Source organism: Polypterus senegalus, chromosome 10 (assembly GCF_016835505.1).
Source record: "Polypterus senegalus isolate Bchr_013 chromosome 10, ASM1683550v1, whole genome shotgun sequence".
Classification (NCBI taxonomy): domain Eukaryota; kingdom Metazoa; phylum Chordata; class Cladistia; order Polypteriformes; family Polypteridae; genus Polypterus; species Polypterus senegalus.
The window spans coordinates 154,434,569-154,456,368 of NC_053163.1; the positions used below are offsets into that span (position 1 = coordinate 154,434,569).

Sequence of the window (21,800 nt, forward strand, 5' to 3'; positions counted from 1 at the left end):
GCCACGTGATTGGCTGATTATATATTTGCATTAATAAGCAGTGCACCTAATAAAGTGGCCAGTGAGTGTAGTACATTACCTATCTTTCTACCTATTAAATAATCTATCGGTCTATCTATTATATAGTGCCTTTTCCTGTCTATCTATTACATAGTGCCTTTCATATCTATCTTATAGTACCTTTCTTATCTAACAATCCATTTAGTATATACTGCCTATTTATATTGTTCTACCTACTATATAGTGCCTTTTAATATCTATCTATATCTATTGTCACACACGCGTGTTTATGTCACAACTAAAGGGCTTGAATGGATGTAATTCGACGCCGGGCCAGGGGGTGGCGAAGTGTACTAATTCTCTCTCTCAATCCCTTGCAGACCATTCTCGGGAAATCCCGCCTGTTTCTGGGGCAGCCTGTGATGTCACTTCCGGGTCCAGACCTGATGACATCACTTCTCTTACTGGCCTATAAAACCGCCATCTTGCCTTCAGTATATTAGTTCTGTTTTGGACTCAGTTATGTGAACATGTCTGCTCGTGACATGCAGTGCTCATTTACATCCTCTATTATATAGCACATTTATATGTCTATGTGTTATGTGATACCACCCTGGACCAAGAGAGGGTGCTACTGCTAATTGGCTTGTCTTGTTTTTAATACACAGTGCAGAGAAACTACTCAGTGAGGGCAACTAACTCCACTCCTTCTGGTCCCTGGGCCATAAAAGCACAGCTGCCTGGAAGAAGGTGTCACTTCTTATTTAAGCGACCCGAGTAAAGGAGCTCTACATTCATATCGGGATTGACAAAGGCATTGAAAGAGATGTTTGAACTGCAGCATTTTCTGTTTTTTCTGTTTCTTTCACATCTATCTATCTATCTATCTATCTATCTATCTATCTATCTATCTATCTATCTATCTATCTATCTATCTATCTATCTATCTATCTATCTATCTATCTATCTATCATATAGTGCCTTTCACATCTATCTATCTATCTATCTATCATATAGTGCCTTTCACATCTATCTATCCATCTATCTAACTATCTTTTAGCAATCCTCAAGAAACTTCAACACAATAAAAAGCCATAACATTACAACATGGGTGGCACGGTGGCGCAGTGGTAGCACTGCTGCGTTGCAGTTAGGAGACCCGGGTTCGCTTCCCGGGTCCTCCCTGCGTGGAGTTTGCATGTTCTCCCCGTGTCTGCGTGGGTTTCCTCCCACAATCCAAAGACATGCAGGTTTGGTGGACTGGCGATTCTAAATTGGTCCTAGTGTGTGCTTGGTGTGTGGGTGTATTTGTGTGTGTCCTGCGGTGGGTTGGCACCCTGCCCGGGATTGGTTCCTGCCTTGTGCCTTGTGTTGGCTGGGATTGGCTCCAGCAGACCGGATTCAGCGGGTTAGAAAATGGATGGATGGACATTACCACATATTAATTGCTATACAGTCAGTGCTGTTTCAGAGATTCAACTGTGGTACACGGTCTCGCCCTTCACTTCTACACAGTCATAAAGTGGTACAGTATTTCAGCGCAAGCAGAAGAGTTACGAGATGGCAAATGCAAAAATCCATGTGGATGATAATGATGAGCTTCATCACAGAATGAAAAATAAACAAAGAGAGAAAAGGCTTGTTTGGTCTCACCTCATACTCCTGTGACAATTTCAGGTTGTCATTAGCCTTCAAGCACTCGGCGTGCTCGGCAAGGTCACTGATAGGGATCGGTGGGTGGCTGAGCATGCCTGCCATTGGGAGAGAAATCAAAAGCCTAGTGTTAGAAGGGCATACAGACAGGGGACAGGAAGTGCCACACAAATACACATTCATATACACTTATAACAGCACACATAAATATGCACAATGACACGCACATTGGGACATTGCTGATGGACAATGTTAAGACAAAGAAAGCCATTGGGCCTCAAACTCTGTTCCGTGGTTTACCTCTAGTGAGTTACTCCATGTTGACCGGCAGGTGGGATTCACTGCTAGGGTGGACATGAACTAATGGAACTTTATAGCTAACTCAGCCATATTGCTACTAGACATGCTATTTGTATTTTCAGATCCCATAACCCCTGTTCTGGAGTCTTTACACTGGTTTCCAGTTAAGTTTTTAAAGCTGATTTTAAAATCCTCCTTCTTACATATTAAGCTTGGCCCTGCTTACATGCACTATATGGCCAGAAGTATGTGAACATCCCTCCAAATGATTGTGGTCAGGTGTTTCAGCTGCACTCCTTATTAACAGATGCATAAAATCAACACATAGTCATGCAACCTCCACTGACAAACATGAGCACATACTTAACAGCTCAGTGGCTTTAAATGTGGCACTGTCATAAGATGCCGCCTTTGCCAGTGCTTGAAAATTCCTGCTCTGCTAGGTTATTCCCGTTTAACTGTGAGTGCCGTTTTTGAGAAGTGGGAACTTTGAGGAGCAACAACAGCTCAGCCACAAAGTGGTAGACCACGCAGACTAAGAGAGCAGAGCCTTTGAGTGTTGAAGTGTATAAAATGGCATCATTACACAGGAGAGTTACAAACTACCACTGGAAGTGACATCAGTACAGGAAGTGTGTTTTGTGATTTTCATGAAGTGGGTTTCCATGGCTGAGCAGCCACACACCAGCCTAAGATCATGCCATTATTGGACTCTGGAGCATTAGACACATGCCGTCTGGAATAATGAATCACCCTTCACTATCTGGTAGTCTGATGGACCACTCTGGATTTGGCAGATGTTATCTTCTGGACTCCATAGTGCCTACTGTAAAATTTGGAGATGGAAGGATAATGGCAGGGTTTGGGCTAGGGACCTTGGTTAGGCCCAAGATCACTATGCACAATGCCGAGCGTTGGCCTGGGTGGTGTAAAGTAAGCCATCATTGGACTTTGTTAGCAGAAGAGGCATATGCCCTGGAGTGACAAATCACACTTTAATATGTGGAAGTCTGATGGATGAATCTGGGTTTCATGGATGCCAGGAGAACTCTATATAGTTCTGGACTTCCTACTGCCTACTTAAAGTTTGGTGGAAAAGGGATGTTGGCAGGGTTTGGGCTCAGCCCCTCGGTTCCAGAGAAGGGTGCTGTTAACATTACAGCACAGAAAGACATTTCAGACAACTCCACCTTTATGGCTCTAGTTTGGGAAGAACCTTTTCTGTGTCAACAGGAGGTGGATTTCCAACTCAACTGCTCGGTTGCATCTGAACACATTCCACTTTAGTTCACAAAAGCATTTTCTGGGAGTTACTTATTTAACTATATTTAAGTAAAACTCCACGTGTTTGGGACTTTGTGAGCAAATGACTGGATGATTGGACTTGTGGATAATGCAACACGAGCAATGTGAGATTTGTTCATCGACATTTTGATATTGTTTGTTGTTGTCAAAGGTTGGCCTCCATTGTTACCTATTTTATCAGAAACGTCATCTCGGTTTTATATGAAAACACGAGATTAAAATTTTTTATTGGACATCACTACAAAATACAGAAGTCCCCCCAGTATCTGTGGGTGATATGTTCTAAGATGTACCGCAGATGCTTGAAAACGCAGACAGCAGTGAACCCTATATATATATGTATATAATTTTTCATTTACATGCCTACCTGTGATAAATTTTAACTGATAAATAAGATAAGACACAATAAGAAATTACCAACATTAAACAGCAATAAAAACATTAATATACTTCTGCTCTCTATCTCTCTCTCTTGACTGAACGCTTCAGCACAGTGAAAATCACAGAAGACATAGAGACTCACCCTCACTGTATGCTGCGCAAGGAATGTCCCGATACGGACGCCAGGCCATGTAACCAAAGTGCGGAAAACATTTGCTTAGAATGGTGAACAATTTGAAACATATGAATTATTTATTTCTGAAATACTGAAATTGTGGAAACGGAATCCATGGATACTGGGGTCCTACTGTAATTGTAAAGCCGAGCTCACATTATCCGACTTTTAGTCATTGGTTAAGTCACATTTGCTGACCGTAGTAATTGATGCCATCGCTGGACAATGTCAATTTAAACAACTGGAAATCACTGAACATGTCAAATTTACCGACTATGTGTGTTGACTTTCCAGTGCAGTCGAGCTCGTCTCTTTTTGTGACACCCAATAGCACACGTCTTGACGAAGCCAGCATGGTGCGATCAACAGGTCAACAGCTAGGGGAGTTCAGCCACAATATAGGCCCTTTAATTCCCATTTAGCTCTGGTACATAAAACACAAGACATCAGACAGACGAGCATCTCTTCTGTTTGAGGCACCCAAAGCTTCCCATGTTCCTTAATCCTCATCCCTGCCATCTATGCATTGCATAGGCTGTCAGCTGATGTGCACAGAGTCACACCTACAACTAAAGACAAAATCAAATGAGGCACAGGCTAGTTGGAGTGTGTGTGTGTGTGTGTGTATATATATATATATATATAAAAATACAGTGGAACCTTGAGGTACGAGTGCCCCAACGTACGAGTTTATTGACATACGAGCCGTCACTAAGCCGATTTTTTGCCTTGAGTTATGAGCCAAAATTCGAAATACAAGCCATCAAAGAGCTTGTCCCCACACATTCCAAGGAACTGACGACAGAGGAGGTGACGGGACTACAGACGCAGCAACATACGGAGGTTCTGCAGGAGATCGGTATCGCGGAGGAGGTTACCTCATAAAGTGAGATAAAGGAAGTGTTTGCAATGTGGGAAACACCCTGAAAAAGTTGCAACTGATCGCGCAGCGGCGCTATTTAATGACACTTGTCTAACTCATTTCAGAAACATTCTAAAGGGGAGGACTAAACAAAGCTCCTTGGACAGGTTTCTATTGAAACGCCCTGCGAATCAAAGTGAAAGTGTGGCAAAATAAAAGCTAGTGAAGAAAAAAATTAAATTAAGTAAAAGTGAAGTGAAAGAAAAAAACATTACAATATGCTGATCGGCTTCGCCAACATCTGTTTATTTCTTTCCATTGTCTTTTATGTATTAGGTTTTATTTTGTTTGCACACAATATTTGTTCCTTATAAATACATTTTGCTTATGTTGAAAACATTAACAAAAAATGTAATTAATTTCAATGGGGAAAATTGATTTGAGATACAAGCAGTTTGACTTACGAGCTCGGTCACGGAACGAATTAAACTCATATCTCAAGGTATCACTGTGTGTATATATATATATATATATATATATACATATATATATATATATATATATATATATATATATATATGTATATATATATATATATATATATATATATATATATATATATATATATATGTATATACAGTACATACTGCTTAAAAAAAATTAAAGGAATCCTTTTTAATCTGAGTATAGCATCAAGACAATGCCACTTCTGGGATATTGATCTGGTCAGTTAGCAGAGGGGCTTGTTTGTCACTAGTTTTGCATTTGGAGAAAGGAGAATGTACCGCGGCATGCATACATACATACAAGCACGTTGGCTCATACAAACTACTGAGTATGATTTGGAGTTGCTGCAATGAAGTTTTGTCCAAATGGACTCGCCTGCCTGCTGCCTCAGTTTATTTCTTTGATTTTCAGGGTAACTTTGAATTCAGCCCTCCCTCTGTCAGTTGATCATTTTAATTTCCATCCTCTCATTCCTCACACATCACCATATCAGTCCACAGCAGTAGAGAGAGTCAGCAGGATTTTTTCCCATTGAGATCTGATGTGTTTTCAATTTGTTTCTTTAGTTTTTACAATGCAATAACATTCCAGACATTCTTACAAAAAGGCACCATTCAAGATGGTACACTGTAATAATAATAATCATATTATTCAAAGGAATGGACTAAACTGCCTCAAATAATGCAGAATGTGAAAAAGAACAAAGCTCACGACAAGAACCGTTCTCTTTGACTTGAGTTTTTGGATCTCCCTTCTGCTTTGATGGTCGCTTGTTTTGTTTCTTCAGGTTTCCTTAACTCCAGCCTGTCCCCCTTACTATAATTCTGTCTGCTCCTCTGATTTTGTTTCAATTCCTTGGTTAATGTTTCTTGCTAAACTGTTTGGGCATTCAGCTTTTTCTAACAATTCCCTCACTTTAAGGTTTCAAGTTCAAATTGTGGTCTCTACACCCTTTCCTCTTTCACAGTGAAAGTGTGACACATTGCTGCTACCAGTAACATAATGGCATCCGGAAAAAGAGAAAGCAGCAAATAAAAAAAGTACACAAACGTGACATCACAAAACACTACCAAAATGTATAAAAAGCCAACAATTAAAAAAAAAAGTTATTAAAGTAAACTATGTCTGTCTTTTAAATCATCACAACAGAAAATAACAACAGTAATAAAGAAATAAAATAAAGGAATGGCCGTTTATGCTTAGTTGTTTTATCCCCTCGTCAGCTTTGACATGCACCTCTGTAATGGGCATTATATAAAATAAAGCTTGTGTTATCATTACTATATGAGATTTCAAGGTGACCATCTTCCATGTGTATCAGTAAATATTAGCTTTCATATCTATCTATCTATCTATCTATTATATAATACCTTTCTTTTTGATTTGTCTAATATGTCTTATTTTAGATCACCTGTCCCTCTACATTCATTGTAGTCTGCACACATAAAGTACTATAAGTCTATGGCACCTTCCAAATGAATCTGTCTAGTAAAATCTTTAATATTCATTGTCCTACTAATAGTGTCTTCCATACATATTATAATCTATCTTTCTATCTATCTATCTATCCATCCATTCTCCAACCCGCTATATTCTAACTGCAGGGTCATGGTGGTCTGCTGGAGTCAATCCCACCACGGTCTATCTATCTATCTATTATATAGTGCCTTTCACATCTATCTATCTATCTACCTATCTATCTATCTATTATATAGTGCCTTTCATATCTATCTATCTATCTATCTATCTATCTATCTATCTATCTATCATCTTTCATATGTCTATCTATCTATCTATCTATTATATAGTGCCTTTCATATCTATCTATCTATCTATCTATCTATCTATCTATCTATCTATCTATCTCTCTCTCCCTCTCTCTGATATAGTGTCTTCTAGACCACCTGTCCCTCTAACAAATCTGTCATAGCACCTTTTGCACCTGTCATTGTGCTGTCAGGGTGCCCTTGATGCTTGTTTTTTTCTTTCTTTCTTTTTTATTAACTTTACACTATGATATTAGGACCGGTTTCATCCTTTTTTCTATTAGCCTTTATGTTCCATCGTGGGGGGGGCTTGTGATGTGATCCTCGCCCTGCTCGACCTCAATTTGAACTTCACGGCTTCACATGGTGTGACTTTTTTTTTCTTTCTTATTTTCTGTCAACCTTCAGCAGTGTCCTTTCAAATACGAGGCAAGGTAAAGTGAGCGTTAAGCCTCCAAAGTGACACAGTGACACGGCTAATCCCTTCGTATCTCACGTTGGTGTCTTTCCTTTCTTTTCCTTTCTAAATGCTGTGACAAACTGCTGCCCAGCAGATCTGCTTCTTTGCTTTCCTGATGCCATTGAGGAATAACGCAGAGAGAAGCGCAGTGAATCTCGAGGCCCGTCATCGACATTTTAGATGCTGTGACAAAAAAAAAAAAAGCAGGGATGACATCATCCTGATCAAAAGGTGCCCCTCCCCCCAGCCTCCTTCCTTTGGCTCAGTCAACAACAAGCCAGGCCGACCTCCTCCCCCTTAGAATCCCATTGTCAGCCACAATTTGAGGGGGTCAAATTAGCAATCAATGAACGAGTAACAGTCCACAGGGCAGGGAGCAAAATTCAAAGCGCATGAATAAAACACAACGATTGACAGCTGAAAGTGTAGAGGTTGAGATTGACAGGGGTTGAGTATTAGAAAGAAAGCAGAATATGCCAACTTCCTGAAACATTCAATACAGAAACCCTCCTGGACCCCAGCAGGAGTCTATGAAATCAGACTGTGTACGTGAGGCCGACCGAATGTGAGTGGGCAAAATGTCAGCGCAAGTGGGCATTGAGCGTGAACTCCTGGGCACCAGCAAGTGTGGGGTGAAATCTTTTCACGCTGGGCACACACTATAGGAGGATCATCAAGATTCTGGGTCAGACCGAACCAATCTAGCAATCGCAAAAGGTTATCTGGATATCGAGCAGGTCACAAACGATCGACCCCTACACCCCCAGCCCAGAGTATCCCGGCATGTCAGGTACATACTGGGTAATCATAAAATCAACACTTAGGGAGAACACCAAGAATTTTAAATGCAATGCATCACGTCATGTGTGAAACAGCAGAAGATCTCGCGCCACATTTTGTGAAAAAGTAAGTACACCCCATACACTGTTTAACATGTGGACATCTCAAGATGTGATCTTCATTTAAACAGCGCCTAGAGATAAAGGTGGCATCACTGCCAAAGCAACAATGAAAATTTCACTTTGCAATAATTTATTTAATGAAAAATGAGCAGAGATGTCATTTTCATCTGTGGAAAGAGTAAGCCCCCCTTTGGCTCTAATTGCTGGTGTTACCCCATCATATCCTCTAACTGTCCAGCAGCCTTTGACATCGACTAGGGGAAAGTTCTTCCCAAGTCCTCCATGCAGAATTCTTTTAGCTATGTGATGTTTAAGGGGTGTCTTGCATACACAAATCCCCCATCTCAATGGAGTTCAGATCTGGGCTTTGACTTGGTCATTCCAGAGCCTTCCATTTCTTTCTTTTCGGACATTCCTTGGTGGATGAACTGGTACAGTTAGAGCCATTATCATGTTGTAAGATCCTCTTCAATCTTCTGACACATTATCCTCTAGAGCAGTGGTTCCCAAACACGTTCCTGGGGGGCCACTCACTGTGGCTGCAGGTTTTTGTTTCAACCAACTTCCGTTTTTCATTGGACTCGTAGACGAATTCAGTGAGTCATTATTTCCCAGTTTCTGCGTTTTGGAGTCAATGTAGAAATTTCAAACTAAGTTTGGTAGATTTTTAAGATGTAATAAGCAGTTACATGGGGAATACAGTGGAACCTCGAGTCACGAATGTCTCAGTCGGGTTAAAAAAACTCGGGTTACGACCAAAACGTTCACCAAACTTTTGCATCTGTTCACAGCCACACACTCGGGTGACAAACAAGCCAGTTTCCCTTCCGGTTTGTACGCAAGTGTTCAGTCTCTCCCTATACAGTACATTGTTCTCGGTCAGACGTGCGTGCAAGGTTAGTTTTCTTGGTTGTTTATGGTTAGTTTTTGTATAAATTAAGGATTTATCAAATTTTCATTTTTTTTCCTGTATTAAAACGTGTATAAAGTGTTTATAGAGAGCAGTTCGTAAGGCTGTAGCGTGAACTCTTGCAATGTTATTACTTTTCTCAGTGTTATTCAATGTTTTTACATTTAGTTTACTATTACACTGTGCATTCTATGGTATAATTAACTATTTTTGTGCTTAAAAATCTTTAAAAAAATATATATTTACATACAGCTTGTACGGTCTGGAACAGATTAATTGTATGTACATACAATCCTATGGGGGAAATTAGTTCGGGTCACAACCAAATCGAGTTCCGACCAAAGTTTTGGATCAAATTACGGTCGCGACCTGAGGTTCCACTGTATGTAGTTTTTTTAAGTCCATCCATCCATCCATTATCCAATCCACTATATCCTAACTACAGAGTCACAGGGGTCTGCTGGAGCCAAACCCAGCCAACACAGGGCACAAGGCAGAAAACAAACCCTGGGCACCCACACACATACACACACTAGGGACAATTTAGGATCGCCAATGCACCTAACCTGCATGCCTTTGGACTGTGGAAGTCGTTAACAGTATTTTCAACTTAATTTTCATTCTGCTTTTCCACGTGTTCTGGTTATTTAATTGATTCTTTACTAATTAGCAGGTCTGAGACTGAAGTCGTTGCTGCTTTCATCACCCTGGGCGTCTGCTGTGCTGGTTATTAATTGTCACTATTAGGGTTAAATGAACTACACAGGTAAAGAGGAAAATAATAATAAAAACAACAAAAGAGAGTTAAGAATTTATAACTTTAGAGTAAAAATAGAAGTGTTTCTAAATGTCTTATAAATGTAAAAACCATACTGTTATGTTTCTCTGAATGCAGAATAAGAGAAGAGGAAAAAAGACCAACTAATTAAATGAGATCAGATGTTATCGACTGCGGTGGGTTGGCACCCTGCCCAGGACTGGTTCCTGCCTTGTGCCCTGTGTTGGCTGGGATTGGCTCCAGCAGACCCCCGTGACCCTGTATTCGGATTCAGCGGGTTAGAAACTGGATGGAAGGAGATGTTATCGATTATTATCACCGATTGTGAATCTGCTTGGAACAAAAAACCTGCTGCCACAGGGAGTCCCCAGGACCGAGTTTGGGAACCGCTGCTCCAGCACACTCTGGTACAATGGAGGAATCCTAGTGGTTTCAATGATGTTGAGCTGCCCCTACCCTGATGCAACAAAGCAGCCCCAAACCAGAACATTTCCACCATCATACTTTACTGTTACCAGGTTCTGCTGGTCAAATGCTGCCTTTGGTGTCACACACGTGTGCATGGGAGGTAACTGAAGGGCTCAAAAAGGGATAATTCCATGCCAGACCGGAGGGTGGCAGACCAACCATGGGAAATCTCGCCTGGACTTGCTGACGTCACTTCTGGTTCATCCCCTTAACCCAAGATGACATCACTTCTGGTTCCAGCCCTGATGACATCTCTTCCCCTGGCTGACTATAAAACCGCCATGTTTGCTTGTCTGTTTGTTTGATTGTTGGACTGAAGTCTGTTGAGAACCGTTTCATTGAGCCAAACTTTCAATCATTGGCAGCCTATTTCAAGCATACGGTCGGCTGCCCCCAAACCTTTTCCTGTGTTTATCGAATCCTTTCACACGGTTTTTGCCAAAACATGTCTTCTGGTACCGTGTCCCATAAACTCTCACGTCTCTCTTCTGTCCAGAGCACATTGTTCCACAGGTCCTGGTTTTCGTCTAGGTGTTCATGGGTAAGCTCTAGTTTTGCTCTGATGTTCTTTTTCTGGCATATCTGTCATATTGATCTCATTTGTGCAACATCTTTCTAATGGCAGGCTCCTGAACTCTGACACCAACAGTTGAAAGAACAACCTGAAGGTCCGTTGATGAAATGCTGGTCATCTTAGAGACTTCTTTCAGCTCTCTGGGTGGACAAGTTGTCAGTTGTTTGAAACCCTCTCCACTTGTAGATGATCTTCCAGTTAGTGGAATGGTTGATTTTCTCCAAATTGTTTGGAGATCTTTATAAATCGCTTCCCAAACCTCATAAACATCTCCAAGCTTATTTCTGAAGGCCTCAGAGAGCTCTTTCAACCTCAGCATTGTGGTAACACACACTTCAACAACAAGGAGGAAACAAACTAAATGTCTGAGCTTTAAATAAGAGGACAACTTCAGACAAGATCCTCTCTCATGATGTACTGATTATCGGCACCTAATCTGAGGTATTTGAGGTCATGATAAATGGAGATATGGACCTGTAAAATTTGCATTTTTGTTTGCTTAACTAATACAGTGAACCACAAAATTTAAATGTGATGTTTGTTACAGTATATCACCTTTACCTTGTCACGTATGTGAGTCTGGGAGGCAGCTTGAGAACTCTGGTGATGGTAGTCACCTGCCAAACCAGACGTTGGCACTCTTTGCTAAAGCCTTCCTTCTTTCTAATACTGCAGAACAGAAGGCTGACGGCCCTTCTACCTCTGACGTCACTTCTGTTGTCCGCCCTCCTGGACCCGCCTATTGCTGCCAGGAAACCATGTGACCAGCAGTTTTGGCCATTTTTAGAGTTAGTTCTATTCTGGACTCCAGTTTATTTTTGCTCCTAATTATACAGGGTCTCCAGGGTGGCACCCCAACTCTTTTACGTTGTTGTGTCTCCATTTACAATCTACAGATACTGTTTAAATGAAGATCAAATCTTGATATGTTCACATATTTTAAAAATGAAAAAACATTTCACGGGGTGTACTTACTTTTTCACATGACTGAAAGCCATACTGACCCAGACTTCGCAGCCAAAGCTTCATTCACATTTCTTTCTTTCTTTCTTTCAATTTTAACTAGAAAGTAATGCGCAATGTGGCACGGTGGCGCAGTGGTAGCACTGCTGCCTCGCAGTTAGGAGACGCGGGTTCACTTCCCGGGTCCTCCCTGCGTGGAGTTTGCATGTTCTCCCCGTGTCTGCGTGGGGTTCCTCCCACAGTCCAAAGACATGCATGTTGGGTGGATTGCCGATTCTAAATTGGCCCTAGTGTGTGTGCTTGGTGTGTATCCTGTGGTGGGTTGGCACCCTGCCCAGGATTGGTTCCTGCCTTGTGCCCTGGGATTGGCTCCAGCAGACCCCCGTGACCCTGTGTTCGGATTCAGCGGGTTGGAAAATGGATGGATGGTAATGTGCAATCCGATTAGAGCGAGATGAACTAAGCAGTCATCCGACATTCACTTTTTTGTGTACCCCAAACTCTGCAAGATCCCACTTTTGGACAGTTGTGACTCTCTGAATCTTTAAAGATGAGATCTTCTAGTGTGGGCTCCTATAACTGAAAACAGACTAGAGGACAAAAAGGTTGGTGAAAACTGTCATGGGTGATATCTCACATTTTTAATGTTGGTACGATGGCATTAATATTGTAGACCAGATAGTGCCACACAGAGGCAGGAAATAGAGCCACGTGGATAGGGCCAGTATGTGAATGGATGGACCAGCAAGAGGAAGATGGTAGGAAAATATGGGAGGGGCCAGTATTTAAAAACCAGACTATGCAGCCAAATGGGTGGGGCCAGTATGTGAAAGGAGGGGACAGATACAAGGAGCAGACAGAGAAATGTGGGTGGGGCCAGTATGTGAAAGGAGGGGCCATCAAGTGGGAGGTGATGGGGCACATGGGAGGGGCCAGTATTTTAAAGGAGGCAATACAACCATTGTGAGTGGAGCCAGTATTTGAAAGAAGGGCAAGGCCAGTATGTAAAATGAAGGGCCATATTAAGTCAGGTGATCTATCTTTCAGTATCTGAAAGGGAGGTGACATAAACACATAGGTGGGGCCTGTATTTAAAAGAAGGAGCCAATAGAGAGAGGCACTAGAGATATAGGGGTGGGGTCAGTATATCAAAGAGCAGTGTCAATGTAGCCAAATGGGTGGGGAGAAAAAACAGGGCTGGCCACCGGCTGGCAGAAAAGACACATGGATGAGGCCGGTAGGTGAAAGGAAGGGACATATTAAGATAAGTAACAGCCACAGAGGCTGTGAAATGGGGCACCAGCTACAGTCAAACAAAAGAACCAGTTGGGGCTGGGCTAGCATTTGAAAGGAGGTGCCAGAGACGGGCAGACAAAAGAGATGCATAGGGATGCCAGTATTTAAAAGGAGGAGAGAACTATGGGCTGACAACAGAGGCGAATGGGGGGGAATTAAACAACAGGCTGGTGATAGGACAACATGGGCGAAACCAGTATGTGAAAGGAGGGGCCAGAGAGGGTCAGGCATTAGAGACACATGGGCAGGGCCAGTAAGTGAAGGGAGGGGCCAACTACACACAGGCGGTGACAGAATTGAAAGGTGGGGCCAGAGCCAGAGCCCCACCCCTACCAGGTGCAGACATGCACATACAGTCCAGTAATACGTAACAGCACTGGACAATCCAATGTGTCATATATTCTTTATGCATTTCCTGTCAATGTCATTATCTTGTGTGCCGGCTTGACTTAGTTTGGCTGCATTAATGACCCCTGCCGTGTTAGTGTGCGGATGTTTGGCTAGTTATGGCAGGTTATTGGTGTGTCAGTCACTGTTACGTGTCAGTTGTTTTGTCAGTCAGGCATGTGTGCGACTATCTGAGTGATGGAGTTCAGATTACTGTCGTGTGAATGGAGATGAACGGTCTCTGTTTTGCATAAGTATATCTTATCTGCTGCAAGTTTAGCACGCTTATCAAGACTTGAACATGTACACAAGTGCAGTGACATATTTAATGAGATCCCTCCATATCACCGTGACTGGCTTTTTGTATGGCTTACTGATTCTCTGAACCACTGCTTTGCACAGACAAGCCAGCCGGTGCCATAAAAGCACCCACCACTAGAGGCCACTGCTGCACTTTCCTGCTGTCCCCCGTCCGTCCCCCCCCCTTTCTCTTCCTAAGCCTTGATGTTAGGTACGAGACGTGCACGCAATCGGCTCCCAGTGGACAACATTAAACAAGAAAAATAGACACCCAGCTGGAAAAAAGGAGATAAAAGGTCAAACGATGATTTAAATAAATTACACAGTGGAAAACGAAAGTCATTGCTTTGACAAATTTTTGTAATATTGCTCGCCGCCTAAGCAACATATTAATACTGTGGGATTCAAACTCATCAGCCCTCAAGAAACCCTTCATCACTGGAGGACAGTGCAACTCGCTGGTGGTCCGAGAGCCACCAATCAAATAAAAGGGTCGAAACACACTCCTCACTAACACCCCCACCACCAACAAACCATTTCTAGAAAGTGTAACATCTTTAAAAGTCAGAACAGGAATAAATATTAGCAATAAACAAAAAAAAAAAAAAAATAAGAAGAAACAATAAAAAGTGTATGCTCAAAATGCAATTGGCAAAATGAAAAAAATGCCAGCAAAACATTTTTACAAGGCCTTTGGAATTTAAGCTCTACTGCTGCAAATTCCAGAACGCTTCACAAATATTAGATCATCTGGTCAGTTCTGGAAACTTCTTTATCTGAAAAAGGCGTGTAGGAGGCACCTGAACCAGAAGGCAGCAGCCAGCCCTGGATAGACATTAGGAATAGTGCACTGAGATAGCCGAGAGAGTCGTAAGGCGCTTTTAAGTAAACAGATTAATCTCTGTCTGCACAGTTAGGGGGAGTCGCTTTATCTTAATTGTTAGCACTTTAAACACGACACACGTTAATAAGATAGTGCCCTTCATATTTATCGAAAAACAGGTCAGCAAGAAAACACGTATTTCTGCAACTTTAGTCACACCGTTTCTTTAATAGCTTACATTGTATAGTGTCTTTCATAGTACAGTATCTTTTTAATCTGCCATCCTATATAGTGCCATACATATCTAGTTATTTACACAGCTTCACTATATAGTGCCTTTCACATCTATCTGTCATACAGTGCTGCTCAAATCTGTTGTATCCATCCAATATAAATCTCTCTTACATACTGCCTTTTATATCTACAGGTCTGTCTGATAGTCACTTCCATATCTATATGGAATCGTATATTACAGTACTCAGCCATCTTTAATATAGTGCTGTCTATCTCTTATATAGTGCCTTTCATAGTGATTTTCAATTCAATTCAATTTATTTTTGTATATTGCTCTTCACTGAGTGCAGGCTCAGAATACTTCAGAGATAAATATAATTACAAACTTTACAAATGAATAAATACTGTACATAATGAGTTAACACAGCGGGCAGACAAAGCAGTTCAAAACTGATTAACAAAAATGGAGCCCAAAAAAATCTTGCCATTAATTAACTGCTGAGTTGAATTACTCATGTATATGGCCATGTTATACAGTATCTTTCACATCTATCTATCTATCTATCTATCATATAGTGCCTTTCACATCTATCTATTATTTAGATCATTTCATATCTACCTATCTATTAATCATGCTTTTCTCTTCTATCAATCAATCAATCAATCAATCAATCATACTATACAGCATCTCTCTGGTCCATCTTTGTTAGAATGCTGTCTCTATCTCTCTTATATAGTGCATTTTCTATTATGTAAATCATTTTATATCTATCTATCTATCTATCTATCTATCTATCTATCGTAGTGCCTTTCCTATCTATCTATCTATCTATCTATCTATCTATCTATCTATCTATCTATCATATAGTGCCTTTCCCATCTATCAATTAATCAATCATATTACATAGTGCCACTCCAGTCTGTCTTTTTTGCAATGCTGTCTCTCTCTCCCTGACTTATATAGTGTCTTTTCTATTATTTTAGATCCTTTTCTATCTATCTATCTATCTATCTATCTATCTATCTATCTATCTATCTATCTATCTATCTATCTATCTATCTATCTATCTATCTATCTAATAATGCTTTTCATATCCAACTATATATCTATCTATTTAGTATATGTCTCTATCTCTCTTATATAGTGCCTTTTCTATTATGTAGATCATTTTCTAACTATCTATTTATCTATCTATCATATAGTGCCTTTCCCATCTATCAATCAATCACTCATATTACAAAGTACCTCTCTGGTATGTCTTTGGTGCCATGCTGTCTCTCTCTCTCTCTTATATAGTGCCTTTTCTATTATGTACATCATTTTCTATCTATCTATCTATCTATCTATCTATCTAGCATATTGTGCCTTTCCCATCTATCAATCAATCAGTCATATAGTCAGTCATAATTAGTGCCTCTATGTTATGTCTTCGTTGCCATGCTATCTCTCTCTCTCTCTCTCTTGTATAGTGCCTTTCCTATATCTATCTATCTATCTATCTATCTATCTATCTATCTATCTATCTATCTATCTAGTATATTGTGCCTTTCCCATCTATCAATCAATCAGTCATATAGTCAGTCATGTTTTATGTTGTATGTTATGTCTTTGTTGCTTTGTTGCCATGCTGTCTCTCTCTCTCTCTCTTATATAGTGCCTTTTCTATCTAGCTATCTCAGACAGTCCATTTCAAGTCTGTCTGTTCCTCTCCCAAGCACAGTTAGAACACCAGAGGCCTGTGTTGCCCACATGGGGAGCGCGTGTCTTCTTATTGCTCAGGTGGATGAGCTGCCATTTTCTGAGTCAGAGACCTCAGGTTTATGGCAAACCTCTCAGTGTAAGAACATGAAATGGAGAGCAGCAGGACCTCAAGTGACTTCTCGCTGGTGACATTTAGGTACTTGTCTGGGATTGCGCAGGGATAGGTGAGTGAAGGGAGGGCACAGTGGGGCAGACGGAGGAAGCCCGACACTGCAGGATATAACAGCCTACCTGTTACAGTTAGGAGGTCAGGCGTCTGCTTGCAAATATTTTGGGTGGCAGGAGTTCTCCCATTGCACAACTGAATAATCTACCAACTGGTCAGACATAATGCAAATCTTGGATACATCAGAGAAGAGAATTTTGTTTCATACGGTCTAAGAGTCCTTTAAGTGCCACTCTGCAAATTCCAGTCAGTATTCTGCATCTGTATGGTTGCTATGTCTCTGCCATTCCAACATGGCACATGACAAGCATTAACACTGCTTTCACGAATCTCATATCAAATGGCATACAGTATGACAGACACATATGCATTGCATGGTGCCATTCAAATATTACTGATGAGATCTCCATTGATTGCTTAGATTTCAGCCCGTCTTAGATGAGTAGCATGGCTAGTCATAATCTAAACCACTGGGGACAATTTATAATTTACGCACCCCTCCATCGTCATGGATACAGCGTCTGCTGCTCTATATCCAATAAAACATGATTTTTTTTCTTTTCGGCTTAGATGCATATCCACACATTTGATTGGCTGCTTTGGGCTTTTTTAAATTTCACACAGCACTGACTGTGAAGATCTCTACAAAGAGAATAAAGCTGCCCCTCCACTCTAAAGCATTTTGATTTAATTTTTCCATGTGTTTAATAAAGTGGGCGAGATCACGGTAAATATTAAGCGGCTTACTTGAAATTAGATTCTGCTACCCCCTGTGGCCTTTGGCGCAGAGTAACAATGGCTAAGCTACTCTTTTCATAAAAATAGTTCCGCTTTGTGAGATATTTCAGCTTTTATTACATTTTATCTGGGACTGGCACTGGCATTTACAAGTGTGCTTTTATTTTAGTCATAACCTCTGAAACACTTTTCACATCTCTGATGCACATTGGTCTATTTTGAAACTTTTTGAGAAAATATAGAAAAGTGGACCAAATATAAAATTTAATTGAAAAAATCATTTTTAAATCAAGCATCCATAGCGGAAATTAGTCTAATATATAAATAAAGAAGCAAAGGAAGGCAGGGAGGTGGCGGGTGGACAACAGGAACTAGCAGCAGCCATGAGGGCAACAGTACAACAATGCCAATGTTACGGCCAGCTGGTCTGGACACCTGACTGACATGGCATGGGGTTCAAAGTCAGAACGATGGTCAGAGTGCAGCCTGCTACACCAAGTTGACTACTCTGATCTATAAAGTGTGAGAAGGAAATTATTTTGTGTGTATTTTTTTTCTGTATATGTTTTAATCTTTATACTAGCAGTGCTACCCATCTAGGTTGGGTTGAAATCGAAAAAAACAACGAAATCAAAAAGGACGATTATCTGTTTGTCCATCCGGCTACTATGTCTCTGTTACTGCAAATGCCATTTTGTTTGGGATTTGTAAAAGCAGAGCTAATGTTTGTGATGCACCTTCTGTCGAAATGACAAATGCAATACATTTTAATACTGTGTTTGTGATGTCGCATCTGTTGGATTGAAAAATACAACATATATGTCTCTGTTGTATGTTATATGGTATGGGACTGATAAAGCAGTGCTAATGTTTGTTATATACGCCATCGATTTTATCACTGGATAGGTTTGTGATCTGCCATCTGTTAGAATTGGAATTGCTATGTTTTATTACTATGAATGTTTGTTATGCACCATCTGTTGGAAAATAAAACGCAATGCATTTTATCACTAGATCTGTTCGTAATGCACCAATTGTTGGATAGAAACATGCAATACATTTTATCACAAGCTAGGTTTGTGATATGCTGTTGGAGTGAAAAATACATTTTATTGCCATGTTTGTGATATGTCATCAGTTGGATATGGTATGGTTGTGATGCTCCATCCTTTAGAACTACAAATGCTATGCGTTTTATTACTACAAATATTTGTGATGCACCACCTGTTGGAATGAAAAATGCAACGCATTTTATTACTATGTGTGTGGTTTGCCATCTGTTGGAATGAAAAAGGCAAAGCATTTTATTACTATGTTCGCGATGTGCAATCTGTTGGAATGAAAATGCAGTGCATTTTATCACTAGATATGCTTGTGATCTGCCATCTGTTAGAATTGGAATTGCTATGTTTTATAACTATAAATGTTTGTTATGCACCATCTGTTGGAAAATAAAACGCAATGCATTTTATTGCTACATGCATTCCAAAATAGATTCTAATAGGTGGTGCTCTGCAAACGTGAACACTGAGGTCTGCGTTGATTATTTAGCACAGCTAGTCCACCTAAATTAAAGGACAAGTGTCTGTGTGTCTGTCTGTGTGTCCATCCTGTTGCTGTGTCTCTGTCATTCCAACATTTCTAATATTAAAATGTATTGCTCCTACTATAAATGTTTGTTATGCACCATCTGTTGGAATGACAAATGCAATACATTTTATCGCTACCTGGATTACAGTAAATGAATTCCAATAGATGGTGCACTGCAAACATTAATGCTGGAGTCTATGTTGATCACTTGGATTTCAACCTGTATATACAGAGGTATATATATATATATATATATATATATATATATGCATACATATGTAGGAATATACAGTATATATATATATATATATATATATATATATATATATATATATATATATACACATATAAGTATCTATCTATCTATCTATCTATCTATATATACACACTATATCTCTCTCTCTCTCTCTCTCTATATATATATATATATATATATATAGAGTATATATACATACTATATTCTATATTTCTATATATATAGACACAAACACACACAAACAATAGCTGTGCTATGCATCCTGATATAAATCTAAGTAGGTAGCAAACACACTGACATGTCAAAAAAAATGGGCCGTGGCACCGTTAAGGTTGGGAAACACTGTTTTGCTAGATATGAAAAAGTCATTTAAGGAACATAGATCACAGAAGAAAACATCTATTGTTACACAGCTGCCATCACACAAAGTTACATATTCACTTTTTTTTAACCTTATGTTGAATTCTTAAGATTTTTTTTCTCCCACAGCCATTTTATTTCCACTTGGATCAAAGGCGGGATCCGCTGATATGCCGCCGCTCCACCTAAGCCGTCCATTCATACCTTCTGGATTTCTTCCTAACTCGTCAATGCAGCCCTTTCACTTTAGATCTCGATTTTCTTTCTCTCTCGCTGCAGCCCTCCTGCTCCCTTATTAATTTTGGTTGGTGGTAAACAGTTTTACGGATAAATCTGTGTGTTTGACGAGCTAATGCTCCGAAATCTCAAATCAATCCGTTTTTAATTATAGATTTATGAAGCAAACAGCTGACATGTTTACCTAGGAGATTTATCGAGGCAGGTTTTGTTTCGGTGCCTGTTAATTAATAAAGCAAAAAGATCCCAACGCAGCTCCAGCTGGCTGATCTGAAAAGGCGTTTAGGGTCGGCTCTCTGAGAAGCCGCTCCAAACAGGCAAACAGAGTAGCTGCATTGGGGCCGAATCATGTCCACCATGTTGACACCAAGACCAGGGAGATTCACAAGTGCTAAACTCAGTGCAACTCATATCATATATGAAATCTAAATAAAAAATATCACTTATATGCCAAGTGTAGTGTGCACTATGAGCCGTGTGAACTGTACATTCATTCCCCTCGGTGTTTACCCTGTTTTGTCACATTACAATCTGGAATTAAAATGGATTTTCATTTATATTTTATGAAATGGACATAACAATAAGGTCCAAATGACTGAAGAGGAATTAAAATAAAATACTGTTGTCACACACATGCACATGGGAGGCAGTCTAAGGGGTTAACTGAGGGGAAGACACAGAGTCAGGGGTTGATGAAGTGCACTAACGGCTTTTCTCCCTCTTCCAGAAACTACCAGAAGGAAAGTCCAGCTAGAGCTCCACCCACTTCTACTATCAGACCACACCCAACCACTGACCTCACTTCCACCGAGAACCCGCCTCTTCCTGCCCAGCACCTATAAATCCCAGCTGCTTCACTCTCCAATTTAGTCTTAGTTTGTGACTCAGTCTTTTATGACTACTCCTTATTTTTCCTTGTTGCAATACAGTATATGGGGTGGATCCCCAAACTCCTCTCCATTTTTTGTGTCTGTTACACAGCTCGTTTAAATATAAAAAAAGTAAAAACTGGAAAGTTGTGAGTGCATGTATTCACCCCTCAATAAGATCTGGTCCAACCAATTAACTTAGGAAGTCACATAATTAGTCGATTAGGGTCAAGCTGTGTGCAATCACCTGATCTGCCACATGATGTCCTGCTCTGAAAGGCAGCACCAACCACTAAGCAAGCAACATGAAGATCAGGGAGCACAGGTCAGAGACAAAGTTGTGAAGGAGTAGACATCAGGGTTGGGTTATAGCCCAAACTTTGAATATTCCACAAAGCACCATTAAATCCATTATAATAAACTGGAAAGAAATCTGACACGAGAAGGCTGCCCACCAAAACTCACAGACCAGGCATCAGAGATGCAACAAAGACACCAAGGATAACACTGGAGGAGCAGTAGAGTTGGGAGTATCTGTCCGCAAGACCACTTGAAGCTGTACCTCTCCAAAGAGTGGGGCTTTATGGAACAGTGGCCAGAAAAAAAAATGTGATACGCGTTTCTGGTCCTCTGAGCAATCTGATTGGTCAGTTTGGCATTGGTGATGCAAATGAAAGAGGAAGTGTGAGTGTTTGACACACGAGGAGGTGTAAAGGCATAGGAGGCACGCTGATAGTCGCCTTCAAGGACTGGGAAGTATCATGGTAGACAGGAGGCA

General features: G+C 40.5%; 1 protein-coding gene across 1 annotated transcript in view; it reads right to left on the reverse strand.

Annotated features, from left to right (window-relative positions):
* The window catches only part of ptprsa (protein tyrosine phosphatase receptor type Sa), a 536,941-nt gene that overhangs the window by 61,238 nt on the left and 453,903 nt on the right, over positions 1 to 21,800 (reverse strand). Inside the window, 1 exon segment of the mRNA XM_039767107.1 lies at positions 1,654 to 1,751. Coding sequence (XP_039623041.1) covers positions 1,654 to 1,751 — 98 coding nt within the window.